Consider the following 22,620-nt stretch of genomic DNA (forward strand, 5'->3'; position numbering starts at 1 on the left):
TAGAGTATGAAAGTAGATGGAGTGTGTGGGATTTAGGTGAGAGAGATGAAAGTGGATACTGATGAATGGTAGGAAAGGAAGAGAAAGGAAGAGCTCTCAAGCCACATTATATGCTTGCTGGAAAGCCACAGGCAGAGATGACATACGTAAACATACGCATGCACACAGCCAACAAATCCGCAAATGGAGGGGTCGAGAAGCGTGGAGAAGCTTGTGGAAAGGACGAGTTTCCCTAGGATGGGCCTACGGCGGGGAAACAAACATCAGGCTCCAGGAATGACGCGTCAGGGAAAAGAGTGACATGATACCCAGTCACACATGGGAAGGGTCCAAAAGGGCCGTTTTCATGATTGCCTGGAGTGACTTGGACGTTGGTGGCAAAATATCCAATGCTTTCTTCTATGCATGTTTTGGAAAGGCCGAGAAAGTGATGGAGCAGAGGAGGCAAAAGATGTTATCGTGCGTGCCCTAGTCAGAAATTAGTCATCCAGGTCATCTCCGCTCTCATTGGTCAGAGTCAAGTACGAGAGTATCTCGATTGAGGTTTTGAACCCGGCTGACTTTGAAATCTGTGGTGGATAACACATTTTGAAATGTGTTAACGAACAGAACGGAGTTCAATGTTCGCCATTCCAAAACCTCGTTTTGGTTTAGCGCTTCAAAAACATCTGACTCATAACATACCTCAACATTGAGAAATGTCTTTCGAGAAAGTAAGATGCTTACTTTTGACGGTGTTGATGTGTTGATGTGTTGACACAGCTACCACATCCTCAGCTTTGGATGTTCATTGCTCAAAATATGGACCCAGGGAGCAAACCGGATGAGCACAACAGGCAGCTTGCTGACCTTTCAACATCCTACAACGAAGGCCGATGTAAACAGTCCATAGCCGAGTTTCCATGTCAGCCGATTGACAGATCCCGGAGAGATTGCTTAAGGCTTGGGAATGTCTGAACGATTGGAAAAAGCACGACGGCCGTGTACTAACTTTCAGTGCAAGAAACAGAGAAAGAGCAGGAAATCTCCCGGCACTTCCTTTGCCAAACCCCGCATTACTTTCGAGCAACGGGACTTTTGAGTTTGCTTCGCTTCTATCGAAACTCCATAAGAACTCTGCATTCACTCAGCTACCACCGTTGCGCTTGTGGTGTACTCGCAGCTCTTGATAGAGTCAGATGGACACTAACGCCTGAGCCTTTCATTGGCTCAACTCCCTCCTAGGCATCCCCACACTTTTGGCAAAACCGCTTGACCTCCACGCAACAGCAACAAACATTATTCACTGTGTCTTTGTTACCAAGTCATCGGTGATTCTTTTCCCATGCCTTTGATCTTTGTAACACATCTAAACCCTTAGATCCGCACCTAAGATCGACTATTTCAGCTAAGATCTATCCTCTCATGGTATGCCCTGAATTATCAATAACTTTTGTCTCCGTATTCAATACTTGGCACAAGACCTGGGCTTATTAAATAGCAGCTTTGGCTCAAAATCTGTTCTTCGGTACTAAAGCGATCAGACAACAACCTAGATTTCAGCGTCGCTCTAAATGCAACTCTTTCTTGGCTCTCAAAGGCTCCCCTAAACCGTCAAGAGTGCTCTCGCTATCTCCTCACTTCCCGTGCCGAGCTCGGACTACGACTTGTATATCATGCATCCATTCGAGTGGCTGCTTACTTGTAGCGTGATCGACAATCTTAGCGGACTGTTTGCCTGAGTTGCACCTACCTGGAGACTGTTTCTCTGATTACCTACCGCGTGATGGCTCGACGGCGGACTTGTTTGTCATTGTCCGGCTTATGACAACCACGTATTGAGTGAGCTTCGAGAAATTAAACGTCTTTCAAACGTGCTTGAACAAGGCGGATGGCCAGGAATTGTTGTTTTAGAACGTGGGATCCTTGGGAAGATGGTCGTTATCAAAGGCTTTGTTGAGAAAGTATAGACGGATTGAGAGGTAAGAAGTCTAAAGTTGGTATTCAACCGCGCTTCTCTCTCTATCAGCCTGCTTATCAGTGTGTCAAGGTTTCAAGCCCCAGCGTAATTTACCATCCAACGGCAACCCCCTTGTCCTTGATTATATCGAAGCCTTACCGGTAAGAATCTTAAAGCCACATCCAATCACGCTTTTCCCTCCTGTTTTTTGTCACAGTTCGAAGGATGAACGAACCCGGATGTTCTATCTGCTGTAGGCTGCTTAATTCTTTCTTACAAGACCCGAGCTTGTTCAATTTACCGCGAATCTCCGCTGATGATAGACAGCTTAGTAACTTTACTCAACACAGCAACTCCACACATTTTTTCTACAACACAGATTCCAAGACACATCATGGCCTTGCCTATATATACCATCTCCAAATCTTGTGCCTTACCATTCACCACCCTTAAATATATACGAGATCGTCCTCAAGAGCTTGTCCCAGGTCCTGATTATCCTTGTCTAGCAAAGGTGTCGGAGCCAGCACTGCAAATCACCTTCAGCAGAGAGCCAAAGAACCCCGAATTGGGCTATCTTCTAGGCAGCGACCGTGAGCTATGCGACATACTCTTGGGCTGTCCAGACGACTCCATTAGCCACCTGATGTTCGCAATATCTTTCAATCAATACAACGAGGTTCTTTCGCGAATGTAGCAAGTGTTTCGAACTCACGGGCCAGGCATTGAGAATCATCCATCTTCAACAAACGAACGAACGAACGAACGAACGAACGAACGGATCCATCCCCAACCGCACAGCCTACCAGCCACCGGAGCGCGGCCGAGATCAAGATGTCGATCGTGGGCCATCATAGGGAAACAAACCCATGGAAACTCTCGGCCACGATCACTCATCCGTTCGATCCCATCCTCATCGCAAACTCCAGCAAAGGCGATCAATGCGCAGCAGAGACATGGGAGTCCAATAGATGCAACGGCTCGATGGCGAAAGATCAGCTCACTCCAGGAGCCCCACGTCGAAGTGTTGGAAATGTATGAAGGATTGATTGATTATCTATGGGAGTGCTGAGTGGGCTACTTAGACTCTATTTGCCACCATGCGGGATAGCTACAACACAGGTGCTGCAGCAGATCTCAACACACCCCCATGATGCAGCACCATACTCTACAGTGCATCAGCATACACCTGAGGCCGTCGTCGGTAGCGATATCGACCTTCCCAATATGGACAAAATTCGAAACATACTTTTCAGTGGAGATACCGGAGACACCGGAGATGTGGGAGACAATAATGTGGGCGCAGAAGGATTCGACGAAGAAGACGTTGAAGAAATACCTCGAAATAGCCCTGACCCACACCCTGATCCATGTACCGATGCAACCTACACTTCGCGACCAAAGACTCCAATTCCTTCTCAGAAAGTACTCCTAAATGACAAATGGAGTGACACCAAAGTGTGGGCTCAGAGGGCTATTGCACATACCAAATGTGATAAGACTCTGGAGGCTGAACGCCTATATTGTAGGCAAGCTACACTCAGTCATGAGGACCCTAACCATCATCTACTACGCAGTTGTCGTCATTATAATTAACAGATTCCAAGAGACCGGGATCACAAAACAATACCCAAGACACCGAGGTATTATCCAAGTCAGCTCGAAAACACAGAGCATACAAATCAGCTCGAAAACACAGAGCAAATATCCACGAAAGACAGTGGGATACCAAGTCAGCTCGAAATCACAGAGCATCAGTCACAATGTCCACGGAAGACAGTGGAACGATACGTCAAATCGAACACCTTACCGGAGAGAATTTTGGTTCATGGTTTGTCAATATTCGAGCCGAGCTTCGTTCAAAGAACCTATGGAAATCCACTCACGGAGAGTACGAGTCTGAAGACTCTACAGTCACTGTGGCCAGTACAGATACGGAGACATCTCCACCGATCACTAAGAAACAAGAGAAGGCAATGAAGGATTGATTGATTATCTATGGGAGTGCTGAGTGGGCTACTTAGACCCCTATTTGCCACCATGCGGGATAGCTACAACACAGATGCTGCAGCAGATCTCAACACGAAGAGATGTACACGTCCCTGACACGATACCTAGCTCATTAGAGCACCATCTGTCTCAAAACCAGTTGTCCCAGGTTTTCCCCCTTGATTTATACGGGGACAACATGTTCCTGACCACAACCAGCGACAGGTTGCAGCTGATATCCTCGCATGCATGGCAGGAGAGCTCCGAAATGAGGGGGAGGAGCGGGCACCGGGGCAAACATCGTGCAAGAGAGAGAGAGAGAGAGAGAGAGACAGAGAATGGAACGCTGGCGACGAAGACGATATCCCACATTTAATCAATCGTAATCTACAGATAGTCCGAAAGAACCAACCCACAATCCACCCTTATTCATCTAATCGAACACCATCTCCGAATCAAACTTCCCCCCCAAAAACACCAATCCCGAAACTTCCCACGCAGTTCGGACAAATGTCCGTAGAACAGCCTCTGCCTTTGCCCTCCCGATCAAAAGGCGCACTTCCCCAGCCTGACAGATTTCCCCCTCCAAAAGGCGCAGTCGCAGTCTCTACAACCACCGCGCTCAATCTTTGCCAGGCTCTGGAGTGCTCGGCCCATCCGGAGCTACTCTTGCCGGAACCTCATCTTCGTATCTGCGAACGTGCTCTGGGGCACTACATGAACGATGTCGAGCATTGAAGGATGCGAAGATTAACTTCACGGTATCGAGACTCAAGGTTCACTCTACTCCCGCAGCCCGGTAATGAGGAAAAGTAAAAAAGCGAGAATTTTGTGGGATCACAAAGTGGACAGGGAGCGCCGCAGTCCCGGGCTTCAAGTATGTTTTTGCATTGGATGAATGCTATGGATTCAAGTGCAGTAGCCATTTGTATTAGTGAGTATACAGTCTCACTGCTCGGAAAGGGTCCAATAAAAATCCCTCCTCAACCTGCTTTCCGCTATTGGCGTCCCTCTGCCCTAGTCTGCATCCTCGTCTTCACAACGTTTCCCTTCTCAAATGGCTGCTTCCACTACACCATTTCAGAGTCAGCATTCTCTCGTAGGACGGATCCTTGGGTCTAGTGGTGTGTTGAAGGAGCAAAACGTGTGTTTTGACTCCACCTCCACAAACATGTCTTGAGATTCGGGCAAGGGTATGAAGGGAAGAAAATAACTCAGAAAGGGTGCTTACAAATCCCTCCTCCTTCCCTAGCCACTCCTCTCCCTCTCCTCCCTCCTCCTCGCTCTCGTCCTCCATCTCCTCCGGTGAGTCCACGTACTCTCCGCTTCTACAATCCGACTTCTTTCTGTCAATTCCTCCCTTTACCTCGTCAACCTTCTTTGTGGTTCCTGGGACTAGAACGTGGCCAACAGGCCTCATGGTACTCTTCTTATTAGCCGCTGCAATCTCAGCCGCAATGCAGAAAATTTTGCCGCTCCTAGTCCTGACGATGCGGCGCATTGGATCATCGCTACGAAAGATGTCAATGCTGGTCGGTATCGGAGGTGCGAGTTGAGGGGGTTTAGGTCCGGAAGATTTGGGGCTGGTAAAAAATCTGAAGTCAAGAGATGGATGTATGGGAAGAGTGGCCAGACTAGGATCTGGGAGCGGATCTTGCGGAATTGGGGGTGACGGAAGGGCCGGCGCAGGTTGTGGAGCTAGGAGCGACAGATATGGATCTCCCGTGTCGAAGTCAGGTGAGATGCGGGCGGAGGCGGAGGCGGAGGGTGGTCTGGAAGATCGACCGGACTGGGCTTCGGTTTGGAGAACCAGCGGCGAGAGCTGTGCTTGTGGCTTGGTGGGCGAGATGCTTGCGGCTGCGGGAGCTGAGGGCTGCTGGTTCCGCTCTATACGTGTTGACTTTGCGGGTGTATGGGGAGCAAGCCTTGGTATTGACGGTCTATTAGGGCGAGGAGTAGTAAGAGAGGTTGGTGCCAGGGATTTGTCCTTGATCTTTTCGCTCGATGATGATTGGCCGGTAGGAGGAATGTCAGTCTGAAGGGGTAGTGTAATAGGTCTCTCGTGGTGAGGGCTAGGGTCCAAAGGTATCGTAAATGCCCGCTCTTCTTGTATACCAGGTGCAGGTTCTTTGGGAGGAAGAACAGCGAAGCGGTTATCTAGAAATACCACAATTGTCAGTCGCGCCATCCTTGAGAGCTATAATGGCATCAGAATGTCAAAGTCTGCACTCACTGCTCAACAACCCCGCCGTGACCTCTCTCTCCTCAGACTTGCTCTCCATGTCACCACTACTTCTGGTTCCTTCAGCAGTAACAGATCCACGGGCTCCTCGTCGCAATCGGGTACGACGGGCATAAACCCCGCGCTGGGCGCTGGCGGCTGTGGGGGATGCGTGCATGACAGGGTATCAGTTTGCTTGTATATTTCTGCTGGGATAATGAATGTTCGTCGAAGGGCAAATAAGAGAGGCGAGAGAAACATTAGGAAAGGGAAAGACGGAGCATTAGCATTGCTTGAGCATGAAGAGTAGGTATAGAGTAGGCCCTGTGCTAGTGAAAGATGATTGGTCGAAGAAAGGGGGGAGATGCTAGTCAAAGATGAATGAGGAAAGAGTGAGCAGCATTTTCATTCCAAGTAAAACAGGAAGGCGGGACTGGCGAAATGTCAGAACAGGTGCCAGGATTAGCAGTGATCCTAGTATCGCAAATGCTGAGAAAGAAACGAGCACAATGAGGAAACCACGATTTTGTAGATGCTCTGTTGGGCTCATGACTACTCCCGGCTTCTCTAGTCGAGCGGTTTGGATGCCTTCGTTACGCACAGGACGAGAGTGTTGGAGACCCAAAGCTCTAGAAGAGGCGACGCAAGTCTGTTCAGAAAAGAACGGAAAGAATAAACTCATTAGACTGGATTCGTAACGTGACCTTTGCTGATTTATCTCGACACTAACACGATGTTCTGATAATGTATTTGCCAAAGCTTGGGCGTATCTGGGCCTCAGGTGCAGTCTCTGTCTAGTGAATGACAGCAGCAGCTCTCCAAGCGTCGCCAATGAAAGAAGAAGAAGACGAAGAAGAAGAAGACGAAGAAGAAGAAGACGGCATCTTATGCAACCCAATGCCCTGTATTTTTAATGTCCTAACTCTTGCCTACTGGTTTTCGAAACACCGATCGCTTGCAATGCTAACTTGAAGCTCTTTTGAAAGCTCTACCTCCTGCAAAAACACGGAAAGCCCAATGCTATCTCTTCTGCTTGTCTGGCGTGCTTGGTTCAGACGCCTGTCGATCGATGCCGGTGAAGCATCTCGCCAGAGAGACTTGTCCATCGCCAGTCGTTTCTACCCGTTCTGTGTATCCGACCTCTGCCCACTCATGCTCTCTAGCGGTCAGTCGTTGACTCCATGGCACGCTCTTACTCTGCAGCACAATCTGGCGTCTCCGTTCTCGCTCTTTTACTATTGCATGTAATTGACGCGAGATAGGTTGAGTCCCAACTTCGAGCAGGTACTTCAAAGCCGCGAATGGTAGAGAGAGCACGATGCTAGAGACAAGAAAATTGCGATTGCTTGCTTTGGCATGCAACTCAGAAGGGTGATCGCCGAATTGAATCCGGCTCAGACGGGACTTGAACAAGGGTGAACGGCTCTCCGCGGTCGTAGGCAACCGATCGACTTCGGCCAACGGTCTGGCAGACGGATCGAAATGCCAGAAGTCGTCAAGGTTGGATGCCATCCATTGAAGGCAACGCATTTGCAGATCCCATGCACTGCGAACCTCTGCTGTGTAAGAATTGACAGACGATATGCCTTCATCTCTAGCGCCGGGCTGATCAGAGTGTTCTGGCCGGGATTCTGTGCTCGACGATGGTGGGGTCAGGTTGAGAGCAGAAGAAGGATCGCTTTCGCGTGGCCACATTGTTGAATAGGAAGAGAGAGGAATCACTTCAACCGAGGCGCTGGTTCCACGATTGGGTCCGCTTTCCAGACCAAATGAGAGCGCGTTCTCCAGGTTCTCCCAATCAAGTATGGAATGTGCGATTTGCAGACCTTTCAAGACAACGTTCTCCAAACCTAGGACGTGGCCAGCCGCAGTAAAAGCCAGACATGCATCCATTTGGAAAGCCCACGTTCCAGCATTTGCGTCGAAAGTGCTGTGGATCATAGCGAGCGTGAACATCTCTGGGCGCTCGCCGTAGAGTACTCGAAGTGCTGAATTCATGGCCCACGGCGTTACAAAGCGATCGGTTAGTCTTATCTCTAGGCGTCTCTTCCCCTCTGCGCTCTGACCGGCTGACTTGAGTAGATCCCGTAACTTGTTGCTTTGGGCGAGCAATAGGCTACTGAGTGACCACGTTATTTTCTCAAACCGAAGATTCTCGTGTACGAGAGTCAACTGGCAGTCGGCGTACTCCTCATTGTTGAATTGTTGTAGTAGATGTTCAACCAGCGGCACGTGACTCGACATACAATCGTTTAGATTGCGCCAGGAATCTCTGAGCAGTTGGGCTGTTTTCTTTTCAACGACGTTTAATTGGACCGGCTTGGGCGTGTTGTCGACAACATCAGCCTCCCGAGCAAACTCATCCGACTTCAAGATTTCATGAGACGTTGAGGGAAAACATGATTCAGACGTTGGTTGCGGATGAAATGAGGGCATGTAACCGTAGCTGAAGGGCGTCGTCGGCGGTCCGTTGGAACAGCTCCATGGCTGGGCTGAGGGATCCAGTGGTGTCCTAGAAGGAGTGAGCGGTGGTTGACTTCCTAAGATAGGATGGGGTGACTGATTGCTGTAGTATGGCGGTTGTGGCTCATAGGTTTGTTCATAAGGAACACCGACTTGGGTACCGTGTGGAAGGTCAATGGGGTGCTGAGACGGATGAGACTGCGGAGAATATTCATAAGACGCAGGTGCGTAAGCATACCCCTGATAAATGGAGTGATCCGGAGAAGACGGGTCATCCGATGATTGAGGTGGTGCGTAGAATGAGATGTTCTGGCTAATATCATAGCCTTGATAGGGTTGTTGTATAGGAGACAGGGTATCATCAGTAGGTAGTGTAGATTCTTGTTGCAGATGGATCGACTGGGCTAGATCATACCCTTTGTAAGACGACTCTGTTGGAGAGGTGGTGACATCGGTGGGAGGGGTTGGATGAGCATGGAAGGTTGGCGCAGCAGCATTGAGGGTTACATGATTCTCAGCTGAAGACTGCTGGCTCATGTTGCTGCCATCCTCTTCCTCAACGGACTGCGAGGTCTCTTCCGAAGCGGTACCTTTCTCATTCGCGGAAGAGAAATCGGTCGAGATGGCTGGTGGCGGAGACCGCTTCGGATAGAAGGGCGGAGGCAGGCGAAACCCGTGCTTTTCTATTCCGAAGTCTTCGGCATGGACTGGGGAGAGATTGATGCCATCCGCTGCTGAGTTTGTTGACTTTTGTTCGTTTGTTCCCGGGACGAGAGTACTTTGGAATGTAGAGTCACCTCCAACAGTAGCAACCTCTTTCTCCGAGCCTGCATTTTCTGTAGCCTCAACAACAGCCTCTTGCACACCATTTCCTTGCACATCATCTTTCGTATCTAAGCCGTTGAGAGCTTCGTTCTGCACTGCTACAGCAGTCTCTTGTGACCCTTCTTTTCCTTCGCCAGGAATTGGGCGAATTGGACTGCCAACTCCTCCCCCATCTTCATTACCCTTCACATCCTGTTTGAGCTTCCGCTTCTCGAGACTTCTCGGTATAGCAGGAATAATCGGCACCATCCGCCGTGGCTGCTTGCTCGGTGTAGCACCCGGACTTAGGGTCATCTGTGGGGCAAGAGAAGGCGCCATTGCGGGCGGAGAGAGTCCCCAGAGGCAGCTGATGAGAGTCGGTAGATACTCCGAGAGGGCAGCCGCATTCTGGGGAGAAATTTAAGAGGGTAAGCAAACATGAAAGAAGAGATGCAACTCGCCTTCCGGTCAGAAGGGAAACTTTGCTAGCCCCGCATATGTCATCCCGCAACGGTTTTTTGTTTTTTGCCCGCTAGTTGCAGATTGCTACCTTCCAGGCAGGCAGCTACTCTGCTGACACAAGACACTTCTGCGATTACTCATATCTTTCTATCAGATAGACGGCGTCTACAATGGGTAATGACGGGGGCTCCATCCCTACTCGCCGCGAACTCGTCAAGTCCTCCGCCGCTGCCCTCTCGACCACCCAAGTCAAGGAAATCCAAACCGAGCAACAAGAGCACTACTGGTCTACCTGCGCCCTCTCTCACCAACCTCTACGCTGTCCTGTCGTCTCAGACGCTTTAGGCACCTTATACAACAAAGATGCCGTGCTTGATTATTTGCTAGACGTGGGGAAAGAGGGTGGAGAGGTGGAGAAGGCGGAGTTGGAGAGGAGAGGGGAGGCATTTAAGGATCGCTTGAGGGGGTTGAGGGATGTAGTTGAGGTACGGTTCCATACTGAAGGGGCGGGAGGGAGTCAGAGATGGGTTTGTCCCGTTACGGGCAAACAGTTGGGACCGGGAACGAGGGCTGTATATCTCGTGCCGTGCGGCCATGCGTTTGGGGAGACAGTCTTCAAAGAGATGCCGGGTGATGTTTGCCTACTGGTATGCTCGATCTTTAACGGAATATTGACCTATAGTACGAAAATGCTGACAAAGGGCAGTGCAACGAACCCTACACCACCGAGAATATGATACCGATCCTTCCCACCTCCGAAACAGACAAGGACCGCCTCGAACAGCGCATCGAAGCTCTGAAAGCACAAGGCCTGACACACTCACTAAAGAAAGCCCCCGGTGCCGGCAAGAAAAGGAAGAAGACAGCCTCTGTCGAAGAAGCTACCGTAGGCGAAGAACCCATCAACCCGACACAAACGAAGAGCGAGAAGCCGGAAAGCAACCTCAAGAACGCGGACACGGCATCGTTAACGGCAAAGGTGCTGGCGGAGCAGGAAGAGCGGAACAAGCGGAGGAAGCTAGGAGCGAATGACAATGTGAAGAGCTTGTTTTCGAATAAGAATGGGATGGACGAGAAACATTTGGATTTTATGACGAGAGGATTTTCCATACCTGCAAATGCGAAACGATGAGATATCCGTGGCAGCATAGTACGGCGTTGGGGAATAAGAATCTAGCTGAAGGGCGATTTGGGTTGGAAATGTGCCATCAATGTTGTGTACATATTATCGGTGATACCCTTTGCAGATTGTCTATTGTACAAATATCTCGTCTATCTTCACCTATAGCTCATCTTTAGGCCTCTCCTCCCTCTTCTCGCCCACTCCACAGACAGCAGGCGTCCCCACCTCCATCCTATACACACACTTCTCTTCCTCTGTTACCTTCCATACTTCGTCCTTCTCTGCACATGCCAGCACAACGAGCGTACTCCTATTCGGTCCATTCCAGCAATGTTGCCCATTCTCATATCTCAGCGCCACTCTCTCCCCACTGCCTAGCCCCTTTCCGTCAGGTGGGACCTCATCATCAACCATGATTCTGTCGACGGACACGAAATTTCCCATAACAGTCTGAGAGCCGCCTTTTTTCGATTTCTGCTTCGTCTTGTCCAGCCAGCATAGCTCGTATGTATACTCACCAGAATCCTTGCTGACGCACTGCCCTTTGAGAGCGCGGAACACATCGTCGGCGCCGTAATCTTTGTCGAGGTCTTCTTGATGGGTATTGAGTTGCTTGTTGTTCTCGTTCAGGCTGTCTTGGGCGGCTTTGAGAGCGTTACGGGCATCTGCGAGTCCTTTGGATTCGCCATCAGGGGAGTGAGTGGCGGCGAGGATGCCGTTGTCCACAAGTATCACCCGGAAGTCGCGGAACTTTTGGTCAAGCCAGTCTCTCACGGTGGTGGGGAGGTAGGCTGCAAATTTGTAGACTTTGAGATTGTCAAAAGTGGACAAAGTGGAACTGACAGGCGGAGACTTACGAACGCCGACATCACTCTCCTCAGGCTCCTCCCATTCACTCCACTTGATAGCGCCAGTCTCACCATCGGGCTTCGCTATCTCGTCGAGGTCTCGGTCATGGGCATCATCGCCAAGCGCAGGCTTGTCCCGGGCAGCATATTCTTCCCAGCTCCTGACAGCTCTCTTAACACCTTCGTCGTTGAAGTTAGGGTTGTACTCCTCCTTGAACGTTGACAGTATCCCTTCCAGCTCTGCAATCCTCTCTTTGCCCGTATCTCTCTGAACTCGCACCTCCACTAGTGATTCCCGAAGCTCCTCTGTCCTATCCTTCGCAAGCTGGGCCAACAGGCCCATCTTACTTAGTTCTTTGGGACTCCTGACGACCTTACTCCTTTCCTGCCTTTCAGCCTCCGCCAGGTCTGATTCAAGAGCCTTCACCTTCATCTCTCCGCCCTGAATCTCTGTTCGCAATGACTGTAATCGGTCTTCGACCTCCTTTCTCAGTCTCTCAGCATCCGCCACTATCTCCTTCCTCCTCTTCGCTGCATTGGAGAGCGATTTCTGCCTCTGCTCATCCTGTTTCTTCCATTCCTTGCCAATCTCTTTGCACCGGTCCTCGCATTTCACACCGCCAACCCTAGCCCATTCATCACTCCCATCGCAGCAAAACTCGTAGTCGCAGACGCCATCATTAACAACTGTAAAAGGGACATAGCTTGGGTGATGGCCTTTATTCTTGCAGTAAAAGCCAGGTAGTGCAGTTGTAGTATCTAAATCATCGCTGGGAGTCGATCCAAGGAAGGCCGGAGAGAGGGGAGAAAGGTGTGCGCAGGCAGAGGTGCCAGGTTCGTCGGAACCGTCAGGGCAGTCGCAGAAATCGTCGTTTAGACGAGCAACGGAAAGGTGTATCGAGGGGGCAGATATGCATGTGAACGTTTCCGAGTCTTTATAGTATTTGGCAACTGTCCATTCGGTCAGTAAGCAAGTCACGCGAGCGGTACAGCTTTGGGGAGAGGCGTCGAACATTCAGGGCCAACGCCCCGTGGCCGAGGGGCTTCTGCAGCTACAATTGCTCTGGCTACTGTCCCAGAGAGTAGTAAGAAATATGGGCTTCTCATTTTGAGAATTTTAAAGACAGGACTGCGGCTACGCGCATTGAACGAAAGCTTTAGAAAAGGTGTCTGGCTTGGCATTTAGAGGCTAACTTGGGACTAGCGTGAAAGCATCACAGCAATTGCGAGGTACAGCATCCCCCTTGTATATGGCCATGGTGGGAGAGTAGACTTGGTGGGATCACAGGGCACTTTGAAACACAGGCTGCTGAGATTCATCGCTTCGATTCGGGTGTTGACTATATTAGGTTCATCCCATCCTATGTAATTACCACTCGTCTTCACTCCAGTCACTGGGCCCGTCCCATCTTCCTGTCCAGTCTATCTTGATCTTCCTCACGTCTTCCATATCGTATGTCCTGACTGCCAGTCTGCCTGGCCGATCGATGTTATGAACGTCCTGGCCAACTGCTTCACTGAAAGGCAATGACTCACAAGTACCTCATCCGGCTATCAAGTTGCGAAACCATGGCAGGTGCCACGGTTATTGACTTCTGACTTTCGAGGTCTTGCGTTATCTGCGCCTGCGTGCGGTGTCATATCCGAGACGTTTCCGGAAACAATTTGCTTGCCGCAGAAAGCCTCTGTCAACGACGACCCCTTATGCTATGTTTCCTGCTTGGGTCGTAGGATCCGAGAATGAGGCTGCTCAGTCCTGACTCGAGGAGTCTTATTAGAGCCCTGGCTTCCGGTATTTCATCAACCATCGAGTCTCCACGTGTTGGCGCCCACTTCCTTCTCGGCAAACTCTGTTCCTTGGGCTAACCACTCGTGGAAACTTGGCGGACATCCATTCGTAAACATATAAACCGGTGATTCATAGATCCATCGCTTTATCATCTCGCGGTTCCCAGATTCCCCTTCTCCGGGTAGTAAGAAGTCGTCATCGATACGTTGAAAGTGCCATCCATAGCGCTTGAGAAAGGCCGAAAGGAGTGGTTGCATACCAGGCTCCTTGATTAATTTGAAGAGGACTTCGCCCCATCCGCAGACGCTCTCTTCTTCATAATGGAAGCCGGGTACTGGTAGTTATTAGTGTCGTCTTCTCGCTATCGAAGGTCGATGCTAGAGCTATCTCGGTTCTGGAAGTAGGAATTGGGGAAAGGCTAGGGTGCTAATTTGCTTACCAAGTCCCCAACGAATCAACTCCCGCTCCGTCTCAAGCACCTTGTACCTCGCAAAGATCGAATCCGGCCCCGTCTCAAGTTTCCGCGTCTGGATGTGCATGTGATAGATGGTTGCTTCAAATGCTTGGCCCTCAGTTTCTAGGAAAACCTTCAGGAATGGCTTCCCATGTGCAGCTTCCACGAATGCAAACATGTCTCCAATGATTCCCGTTTCAACAAACCACATCATGTTTTCAACTCCACTTAGATATCGCGTTCCAAAGGAGTCTAGGGAGCGGCCAAGTATCCTTGCGGCGCTGCGCATATGTTCAACCTGTTGAGGATGGGTCGCGTGTCGAGACTTCCACACGATCGGATGAAGTAGGTGCTGGCTGAAAAGGGGACGCATTTCAAAGGGCTGTGTTACGATAGCCTCCGAGTCGATCCACAAAGCGGCATCATAGCGCAGCTCTCTGGCTGCCAGTAGCTTCTTGAGACCTTGATATTTGAACTTGCCGTAATGCTCGAGCAAGTGGTTGGTGTTGTCGGGCTCCACCTTTTTCTGTAGAAATGAGGGAAGAAGATCATAGAGATTCATAAGATGGATTTGAGGGTTCCAGGTTTGGTTGGCGGGCATAGGATAAATGCCGTAGTGGTCGCCGCATGGTTTCATACTTTGAACTAAGTTGCCAAATTGAGAGACTTCTGTGGTGCTTGAGAGGACAAAGGCTATCTCGATGTCGTTGATGTCGGTGCAGAGACAGCGCAGGGATTGAAGGAAGGCGATTGCTTCACGAAAGTGGCCCACCTGCCCAATTTTTAGTCTTTCGGTTTCCAAGGCAGATGACATCGGCAACGTTAGGGAAGGAAGACGCACAAAAGTGGGTACTATGATTGTGTAGTTTAGGCCTGAGAAATCCCACTTGGCAAGTTCACTTTCAATGTGAGATTCCTCGGTGCCAAATGCCACCAAACGATCCTCATAGTAGCTGGGAGGCTTCGGTTGAGGAGGATATGAAGATACGGCATGACTGTCTCTGCCCGTAGATTTTCTGAGAAATTCTGGATATGAAGATGGTAGAGGATAAGGAACCCTCGTTGTAAAGTATTGTGCCTTGCTGTGCGATGTTGATTCCAATTCCCATGACTGGACGTTGGTTGGTAGATAATAGTGAAGGCACAAGATTAGAAATGCGATTGTGCTGGCTATGACGAGAGGTTGAGATCTCGCAGCAGCAGCAGCGGATAACATCTTTGATCAATCAATTCATCGTGAGAAAGATCAAATGGGTTGAGGAGGGCACCTCGAAAGGTGTCTTTCGCGTAGGATGACATGGCGCAGCGCATTGTGCCTGATGGCACAGACGAATAACGGACCTCAGCTCCAGGAGCACAGTAGCACTTCGCGGTAACTTTCGGCCTATCATTAACACGAGAGACCCATCATCACAGGCCACGGCAGAAGAAACACTTGCGGATTTCGGAGACATTTGTAGCTTTGCTCCTCATGTAAATATTAAATTTCCGCACCACTAGAATAGGAGATAAGTAGTAAATATCAAAGAACGAAAGAGAAACGAGACGGCATTCGAAGAGCAACACTCTATGCAATTTGTTGTATGACATAAGAGAATAGTGCAATAATAGACTGGTTCATTGTGCAATGCTCTAGGTGTAGTTGTAGACTCGACAATGACGGCGGTCGGACATTGATGGGCTTGACAAGAGTACGAGCTGACGACTAGTGGCCAGGAACGAGCTAAGTGCGTGGCACGATTAGTTCTCACGGTGTCCCCCAACGAGTTGTCATCTTACTCTCCCTCCAAAAACAAAGAATCTACTCGTAGGGATGCTCTCTTACATTAATGGCTTTGCCAACACTTCACATCAGAGGTGCAGCTAATTATCGAACCTGATGCGAAAGTTGAAATTGGCGGGTCGGCGCGCGTCAAACTCCGAGTCCTGAAACTGAATGCTAGCTTCAGGTTAAACCATGCATGGAAGGTGCCCAAAATCTCGAATGGGACTAGTGGATTTCCTAAAGTTTTGCGTAATTCAACAGTTGCGGTGTGCCCAAAACCTCAAATGGGACTAGTGGATTTCCTAAAGTTTTGCGTAATTCAACGGTTGCGGTGTGCCCAGAACCTCAAATGGGACTAGTGGATTTCCTAAAGTTTTGCGTAATTCAACGGTTGCGGTGTGCCCAAAACCTCGAATGGGACTGGTGGATTTCCTAAAGTTTTGCGTAATTCAACGGTCGCGGTGTGCCCAAAACCTCGAATCGGACTAGTGGGTTTCCTAAAGTTTTGCGTAATTCAACGGTCGCGGTGTGCCCAAAACCTCAAATGGGACTAGTGGAATTTTCTAAAGATTTCCTGCAAAGATGTATATTTATCATCTAGCAGTCACGGTTTCTATCGGCGATGATATCTCAACGCATTCATGTCTCCTAGAGCCGAGGACGCAGCTAGAACTTGCTTGCTTATTCCTTCAGACTTATTATCGATTGGGTACCTTATCCTCACCAATAGAGCAATCGCAGGCGAGAGCACGGTCCGCGGAGCAATCAGACAAGGAATGATCAAACGTGCCAAGCAACAGGCTAGGGGTCCTCGAAGGAACGTGGCTACACGCCGACGTACTGCATTATCGAGCAAACTTTCTCCCACAATCCCCGCGCTTGAGAGCGGAATTATGCCGATCATGCTCTTTAGACGCAGTCTTTGCATCAGTACTTTATAACAAGTGAAGGCAGCGGAGATTTTGGCCAAAGGCAGGCGTCTTGGAGCAATGGAGATCGGCCAACGTGGTAAAGCTCTCTGGCGGAAAAGCCCACTCAGGACCTTTCCAGATTTAGGATTCTAGGGCGGGTCCCCTTTGCTTGGCAAACTTATCGGCTAGAACGGCCGCATTCATAAATACCCCACCATCTCCCCACCTCTTTTGTTCAAACAGCTCTACCTTACATTATTGAAAGCTATTCACACATCTCTCCATCGCCACACCAGCACTACTTCAACACCTTCATCCTGCGCACGCACCAATCTGCGACCCATTACCAATAACCATATCAAACCCTCAAAGTCCTCGGCCATCAAAAATGGGTACGCTCAACCACCCCCACCCTTTTATCCCGCCGGTGTCTTTTCCCCACGGTCTCCCAGCTGAGTTCTCGTTCGCGAATAGGTCCAGGTTGTTCATGCAGCTGCGGCACCTCGTGTGCCTGCCCTTCTGGTCAATGCACCTGCAAATGAAATAAGGTGCGTGTTGCACGGTCCGAGCGCATGGTCATGGGGGGTGCTGACGGTGGGCGTGTGGGATGTAGGAATGGGAAGATCGAGATGAGGCATGGGTGGGATGTGGATGTGGATATGGAGACGTAGCGAGACTGGACGAGAGAAACATGTTGGGGGAGTTATGGGATGTAATATCATGGGCACGGACGCGCGTGTAGAGGATTGAGACACACATAGAGAGGTCTGCACCGAAAGTCCTGCACCCGCCAAGACTCTTGCGCTCAGACTTCGGATAACGCCCCACCTAAAGGGTTACCTGGACAATACGCCTGGAGTTCTTCGGAATCGCACCTAGCCCTAGTCAGGTTTCGGGGCTTAATGCCCCTATCAAGCCAAGAGAAGTACCTAAAGTCCCATCCATGCGCTGTGAGAAGATATTTCTAGGCTTCCCCTCTACAGGGCCGCTTTCCGAAAGTAGGGTTAGGGCTGCACTAGTGCGGGTGCAGGACTTTCGGTGCAGACCTCTGTAGATAGTGGGAGACGGTCACATTCATTAGCGGCTAGGAAGACAAAGGCGTGATTCCACACGCCCCTGCCCATCCTGCAGTACGCCATCACATGCTTCACTGTGCCTTGCCCCTAGTGCGACCTCGGACGATTCGTAGGGTCCCAATGTGCTGGTTCCGCATATGCACCCCTATTGGATAATGTATGCGTTCAGTGGTCTCATATGCATGTAGAATAGTTATTCTATTGTCATGTTCTATACAGTATGTAAGAAGGATGGAGGTGGACTACCTATGTATGGTGTGAAGCCCACGCTAAGGCTATTTGCCACTTGTGTCATTGCCACCATGAGGAGTAGTAACAACACCTATTTGGAACTTAGTAGTGTAGCCATGCTGGCCTCCTATTGGCTGATTCCAACAACCCCACCCTCCTGAACCAATGCCCCCCAGACCGAAATACTCCATCAGGCAGGTACCGCTTCGTCGGAGACAAACCGCGCAGGAAAAGGTCCGAATGTTGCTACCTCTGGTCCCTACCATTGGCCAATAACCAGCGATCACGTCCGCGGTGGGAGATGGATCCCGGCGATCGCAGGGTGCGCGACTTGTGCTTGGAGGGGATCGTGCGTAAACTGGAATGACGGCCCAAATACCACTCCTATAAGACATATCCGGTCCCCCGAAATCACTCTCCTTTCTTTCTTTCTTTCCCTCACCACCTCCCACAGAATCACCATCCACCAACCCACACGCACACACAATAGCAAACACCATCCACCCCAACCCACATTACCGACCCCTTACCTACCAAAATGGCACCCTGTCCTTGCGCCAGCTGCGCCACCTGCAAAGGTGACTGCACGAGCTGTGGATGCAGCAGCTGCGGCGTAAGTGTCTGCTCAACATCTGCTGCAAGAGCGACGCTGACCTGACGCAGCACTAAGCCCAGTGCCGAGACGTCGAGGTGGAGGATGCGGGGATGGACAGAGAGGATGGGACATGGGGGATAGGATGCGGGCTTGGGTTGGCGTCTGCAAGGTTGAGAGCGGTGCGCAGCTGTTGGGGACACGTATGGCTGGGAAGTGTTGGTGGAGTCGTACTGTCGCTACTTTCTAGTCTGTGGAATGCCGTGTCACACGCTTGATCTATGTGATGCCTTCGCGCCCTTCGAAGGCTAGTGATCCTTGTAGTGATGCTTCCCGTCCTTTCAAGCTCTCGGATTATCAGCCCATAAGCCCATAAGCCCAATCAGGAGTTCGAGCTCACTTGCCTAGCGTGCTCATTGGTCTGTCCGCTTCCATGATAACTCCCCAGCCATTACACGCATCAAGATCCTTATTTATGCCTTCTTTCAGGCTTTGATGACCCCACAAGCTAGCTGTGGCATTGTCTGTTTGCTCATCCAACGAACCTATCACGCCTGCTGCGGCTCCTCCCGTCTATATCCAGGAGGCGCGTCGGTGTGGCATGTCCAGCACGAGGTGAGCGGACAAAAGAGGCATTGCCAGACGTACGTGTGGCCAACGTACCTGCAAAGCTTGCAGTGCCCTGGCTCATCTTTTATCATTCGAATGAGCTGCCAATAGCCATTGTCGCATCCGTTCTCCACCTCATCGCGCACTTCTTGAAATTGCTCTTCCCGTGAACGTGGATCTGGCCTCCCCCAGGTCTGCCTCAGGTGTTTGGCATACCGCTCGACTGCCCGTTCAGCTCTGAAAACAGTGCGACGGCGATATCCTGGTAAGTAGCCAACCGCCACCCTATCAGCCAACCCATCAGCGTCGTCGCGGAACTCCTCGTGGTAGTCATCGTGGAATTGTGGACAATTGCAATTCTTCCAGACCTTGTCGCCCACGTAGCAAAATTCAGCTTTGCGTACGCACCTGAGACGTTCAATTTCGTATGGCAAATACAAAACGAGAGCTGTACTCACGTCATATGATTGCAACCAAAGTTTAGATCGATCATGTTATTGTTCCGCGTGTTTTTCTTCATAGCGTTTGACCAAATCATGATGGAGATGGGTCCGCGACGACTGAAGTGTGATAGAAAGGCTGCAGCACAGTGATGGAAAATTTCCATCGGGCTCGGAAGCGCTCTTCACGTACGAAGCTAGACAGTCGTCGCAATAGCTGTGTTTGCATGGCGCAGTGAAGGACACAGCATTATGTTCATCGCACGAGGTGCACGTAAGTCTCTGCTGGAGTGTGAACTCAGTCCGCAGGAGGGTTTCACGGCTGATGTCAGCGTCGGTTGGCTCGATCTGAGCATTGATTAGAAATGCAAGATTATTGTGAGCTGTGATTGCGTCGTCCACGATGATATCACTCAAGAATTGAAGATAGCCGGATAGACAACTAAGCAGCGGCTGGACGACAGAAGAGAGAAACTATCGTTGAGGTAGAGCAAGGATGAAGTCGTGAGTTGTAGAAGATTAAGGAAGCTATTAAGCAAACCAGGAATTTGTCTGTACATATGATATGTGGCCCCTGAAGTTGACAGTAGAGTAGGCCCAAAGCCTCGCAGTGAACCTTGTTGTGTGGCCTGGATTCGCAGCCGAGTGAATACATTTTGTGATGTAGAAAGATAAGTCTTGGTCGATAATTAGAATTAAGGAGGAGGTTTGGTGATGCATTTCGTAGCACCTACCTGTATCGTGACAGAGATGTCAGATTGAGTGGGGAAAAGATGTTTCAGTTTGAGGAAGAGGCTCTCGTGAGGAAAACCTCACTTCGTTGCACAAGCTCGTCGTTTTGGGCTATATGAAGTTGGATATCGCAGTACACGATGGAAATGGGGTATATCAGCGATAACTGGGCGTATGTTCTCGATAGAGGCCGGTGTATGTACATGTGCGAGAAAGATGGCGACGAGAATTACGTGGTAGTTTCGTAAGTACAGCCATATTCACTCCAAGCCCATCTTTGCATCGTCTACGATGCCCCAATATCCATCCCGTTCTTGATGTAACGGTAGCTGCTGAGTCTCACGCTCATCACCTCGTAAAGTGGTCGATCCTGAGGAGTCGCCGCTGCTATGTGCGCTTGTTCGGCTATTCTTCCTGAAGAAACCACGTCTTCTAGCTTGGCTGCTACTTGCATCGCTGTCTTTCGTAATTTGCGAATAGTCAGGCGAGGCTTCCAGGGCAGCAGAGCCAGAAGCAGGTGGAACCAAGGTATCCGTGGATCCATCGAGTCTAGTACCTCCGCTTGTCTCTACCAGCTCAGCATCTCGATACCACTTCCGACGTCGGGTATATCTTCCCCAGCCGTCTTGGCCACGACGGCCATCATTCCACTATCTTCATTAGCATGTTATCTGCCATGTGCCTTTACTTTGACTGACCTTGTTGTCATAGTAAATCCACCCGTCGACACCAGTAGTTGCTCTGTTCTTCCCACCGCCTTCGACTTGCCACTCACTGCCTGGAACCCAATGCCATTTCGCAGTGCCATTGTCGATGTGTGGAAGCAGAAAGCTATCTTTGGGATCTGACGGATTGAGATGCTCATCCGTCCAAGCAGTCCTCTCATAAGCCAACAGTGAATATGTCCATCCAAGACCCAACCAACGCCGTTGGTTTTCGAAGACCACAAAAGTGAAACGGACACCATGAGCAGCGAGAGAATTAGCAACGTCATGTTGACTCTTATGCCTCGGTGGTAGTGGAGGAGGGGCCCCTTTGCGGGGTGTGACTGGTACTTGAGGCTGATTACCAAAAGTCAAGCCTGTAGTTACAGAGACGACACGACGCATGAAATGTGAGCGCCAGAGAAGTGTGCGAGTAACCCGAGCAGGCCTCGAGTGCCAGCTGAGCATGACTGTACCGACGACAAGGATCACTCGGCGGGTAGTGAGAATGTAAAGCGGTGGTAGGGTTAGACCAATCCACAGAGGTGAGATGAAAAGAATGCGTATGAAAAGGGTAGTAAGAGCAGGTCTTGTGGTGGCTGATGTTGCCGTGCGTTGTGTCGAGAGGAAGTCTGTAAGCTGCATGAACGGTTCAAGCAATATATTACACCTTGAAGTAAATACTGTCAGAGTCTCTACGATCTCATCAAGACTCTTTTGATGTTTCATGTTGCCCTCCGACTTCTCTTTGGGATCTTTGCGCTTCTCCCCAGTCCACCCACTCGAAGACAGAGGAGAATATCTCCTCGAGTACATTCCCAAGATGACAAATACCACGACCATCAGGGGCCCTGCGTATCTTATGATTATATCCCCATAGGTTGTAATGACCCAGAAGCCTGCAATAACGAGAAAGCTTTCCCACGGGTCTCCACTCGTCCATGTAATTAGGCCCACGATCTGATTCAGAGGCAGCAGGAATGGGTGAGAGAAGGCAAGGGCTCGAGTGATGGTCGGCGGTGTCGCTATGAGCAAGGGCGACTTTCGGTGTACCACAATAGTAGACCGCTGTCTGGTGGCTGGGGAGGAAATTCCCGATGTTGGAGAGAAGGCAGCTGTGGTAGGAGGATTGAGGTCGTCCTTGGATTTTCCTGATCCAGTCTCCGACCCTCGTGCTGGTGATGAATTCATCTCCGCTATCCAAGGAGTTTCTGATTCATTTCAGTCAAGGCGTAACGAAAAAGAAGGTGAGAGTTCACGCAGATGCCCGAACCAACATACCAAACGCAGCCATGCAAACCCATACAGCTTAGGGATATTGGATCTGGAAGATGTGTTATCATATTGCAGGATCCTCTAGCGCTCCTTCCCTCGAAAGTATATACGTAAATCCAACCACGTAAAGTGTGATGAGAAACAATGGTTCATGAGAAACCAAGCCATGCCAATCGTCATGTGCTAGTGTGCC

The 22,620-nt window shown here is 50.2% G+C and overlaps 8 protein-coding genes across 8 annotated transcripts; 2 read left to right on the forward strand and 6 right to left on the reverse strand.

Annotated features, from left to right (window-relative positions):
* Positions 1 to 2,333: 2,333 nt before the first annotated feature.
* On the forward strand, positions 2,334 to 3,927 carry HO133_001914 (uncharacterized protein; the record flags this gene model as incomplete). Its single annotated transcript, XM_037292842.1, has 4 exons — positions 2,334 to 2,618; positions 2,741 to 2,974; positions 3,062 to 3,397; positions 3,547 to 3,927. 4 exons carry the CDS (start codon positions 2,334 to 2,336, stop codon positions 3,925 to 3,927), a joined length of 1,236 nt encoding a protein of 411 aa, XP_037151381.1.
* Positions 3,928 to 4,998: 1,071 nt separating this feature from the next.
* HO133_001915 (uncharacterized protein) lies at positions 4,999 to 6,210 on the reverse strand (the record flags this gene model as incomplete). The annotated part of the gene is made up of 3 exons (XM_037292843.1): positions 4,999 to 5,046; positions 5,160 to 6,085; positions 6,162 to 6,210. The coding sequence occupies 3 exons, from the start codon at positions 6,208 to 6,210 to the stop codon at positions 4,999 to 5,001; spliced, it is 1,023 nt and encodes a 340-aa protein (XP_037151382.1).
* Positions 6,211 to 7,169: 959 nt separating this feature from the next.
* HO133_001916 (uncharacterized protein) lies at positions 7,170 to 9,755 on the reverse strand (the record flags this gene model as incomplete). The annotated part of the gene is made up of 1 exon (XM_037292844.1): positions 7,170 to 9,755. One exon carries the CDS (start codon positions 9,753 to 9,755, stop codon positions 7,170 to 7,172), a length of 2,586 nt encoding a protein of 861 aa, XP_037151383.1.
* Positions 9,756 to 10,048: 293 nt separating this feature from the next.
* On the forward strand, positions 10,049 to 11,010 carry HO133_001917 (uncharacterized protein; the record flags this gene model as incomplete). Its single annotated transcript, XM_037292845.1, has 2 exons — positions 10,049 to 10,525; positions 10,585 to 11,010. 2 exons carry the CDS (start codon positions 10,049 to 10,051, stop codon positions 11,008 to 11,010), a joined length of 903 nt encoding a protein of 300 aa, XP_037151384.1.
* A 150-nt stretch (positions 11,011 to 11,160) lies between these two features.
* Positions 11,161 to 12,956, reverse strand: HO133_001918 (uncharacterized protein; the record flags this gene model as incomplete). The annotated part of the gene is made up of 3 exons (XM_037292846.1): positions 11,161 to 11,807; positions 11,859 to 12,800; positions 12,863 to 12,956. 3 exons carry the CDS (start codon positions 12,954 to 12,956, stop codon positions 11,161 to 11,163), a joined length of 1,683 nt encoding a protein of 560 aa, XP_037151385.1.
* A 693-nt stretch (positions 12,957 to 13,649) lies between these two features.
* Positions 13,650 to 15,308, reverse strand: HO133_001919 (uncharacterized protein; the record flags this gene model as incomplete). The annotated part of the gene is made up of 2 exons (XM_037292847.1): positions 13,650 to 13,972; positions 14,078 to 15,308. The coding sequence occupies 2 exons, from the start codon at positions 15,306 to 15,308 to the stop codon at positions 13,650 to 13,652; spliced, it is 1,554 nt and encodes a 517-aa protein (XP_037151386.1).
* A 3,907-nt stretch (positions 15,309 to 19,215) lies between these two features.
* Positions 19,216 to 19,814, reverse strand: HO133_001920 (uncharacterized protein; the record flags this gene model as incomplete). The annotated part of the gene is made up of 3 exons (XM_037292848.1): positions 19,216 to 19,240; positions 19,331 to 19,684; positions 19,735 to 19,814. 3 exons carry the CDS (start codon positions 19,812 to 19,814, stop codon positions 19,216 to 19,218), a joined length of 459 nt encoding a protein of 152 aa, XP_037151387.1.
* An 894-nt stretch (positions 19,815 to 20,708) lies between these two features.
* On the reverse strand, positions 20,709 to 22,446 carry HO133_001921 (uncharacterized protein; the record flags this gene model as incomplete). Its single annotated transcript, XM_037292849.1, has 3 exons — positions 20,709 to 21,098; positions 21,147 to 22,363; positions 22,434 to 22,446. The coding sequence occupies 3 exons, from the start codon at positions 22,444 to 22,446 to the stop codon at positions 20,709 to 20,711; spliced, it is 1,620 nt and encodes a 539-aa protein (XP_037151388.1).
* Between the last annotated feature and the right edge of the window lie 174 nt (positions 22,447 to 22,620).

The sequence above is a fragment of the Letharia lupina genome (assembly GCF_014066315.1).
Source record: "Letharia lupina isolate WasteWater1 chromosome Unknown contig_13, whole genome shotgun sequence".
In the NCBI taxonomy this organism is placed as follows: domain Eukaryota; kingdom Fungi; phylum Ascomycota; class Lecanoromycetes; order Lecanorales; family Parmeliaceae; genus Letharia; species Letharia lupina.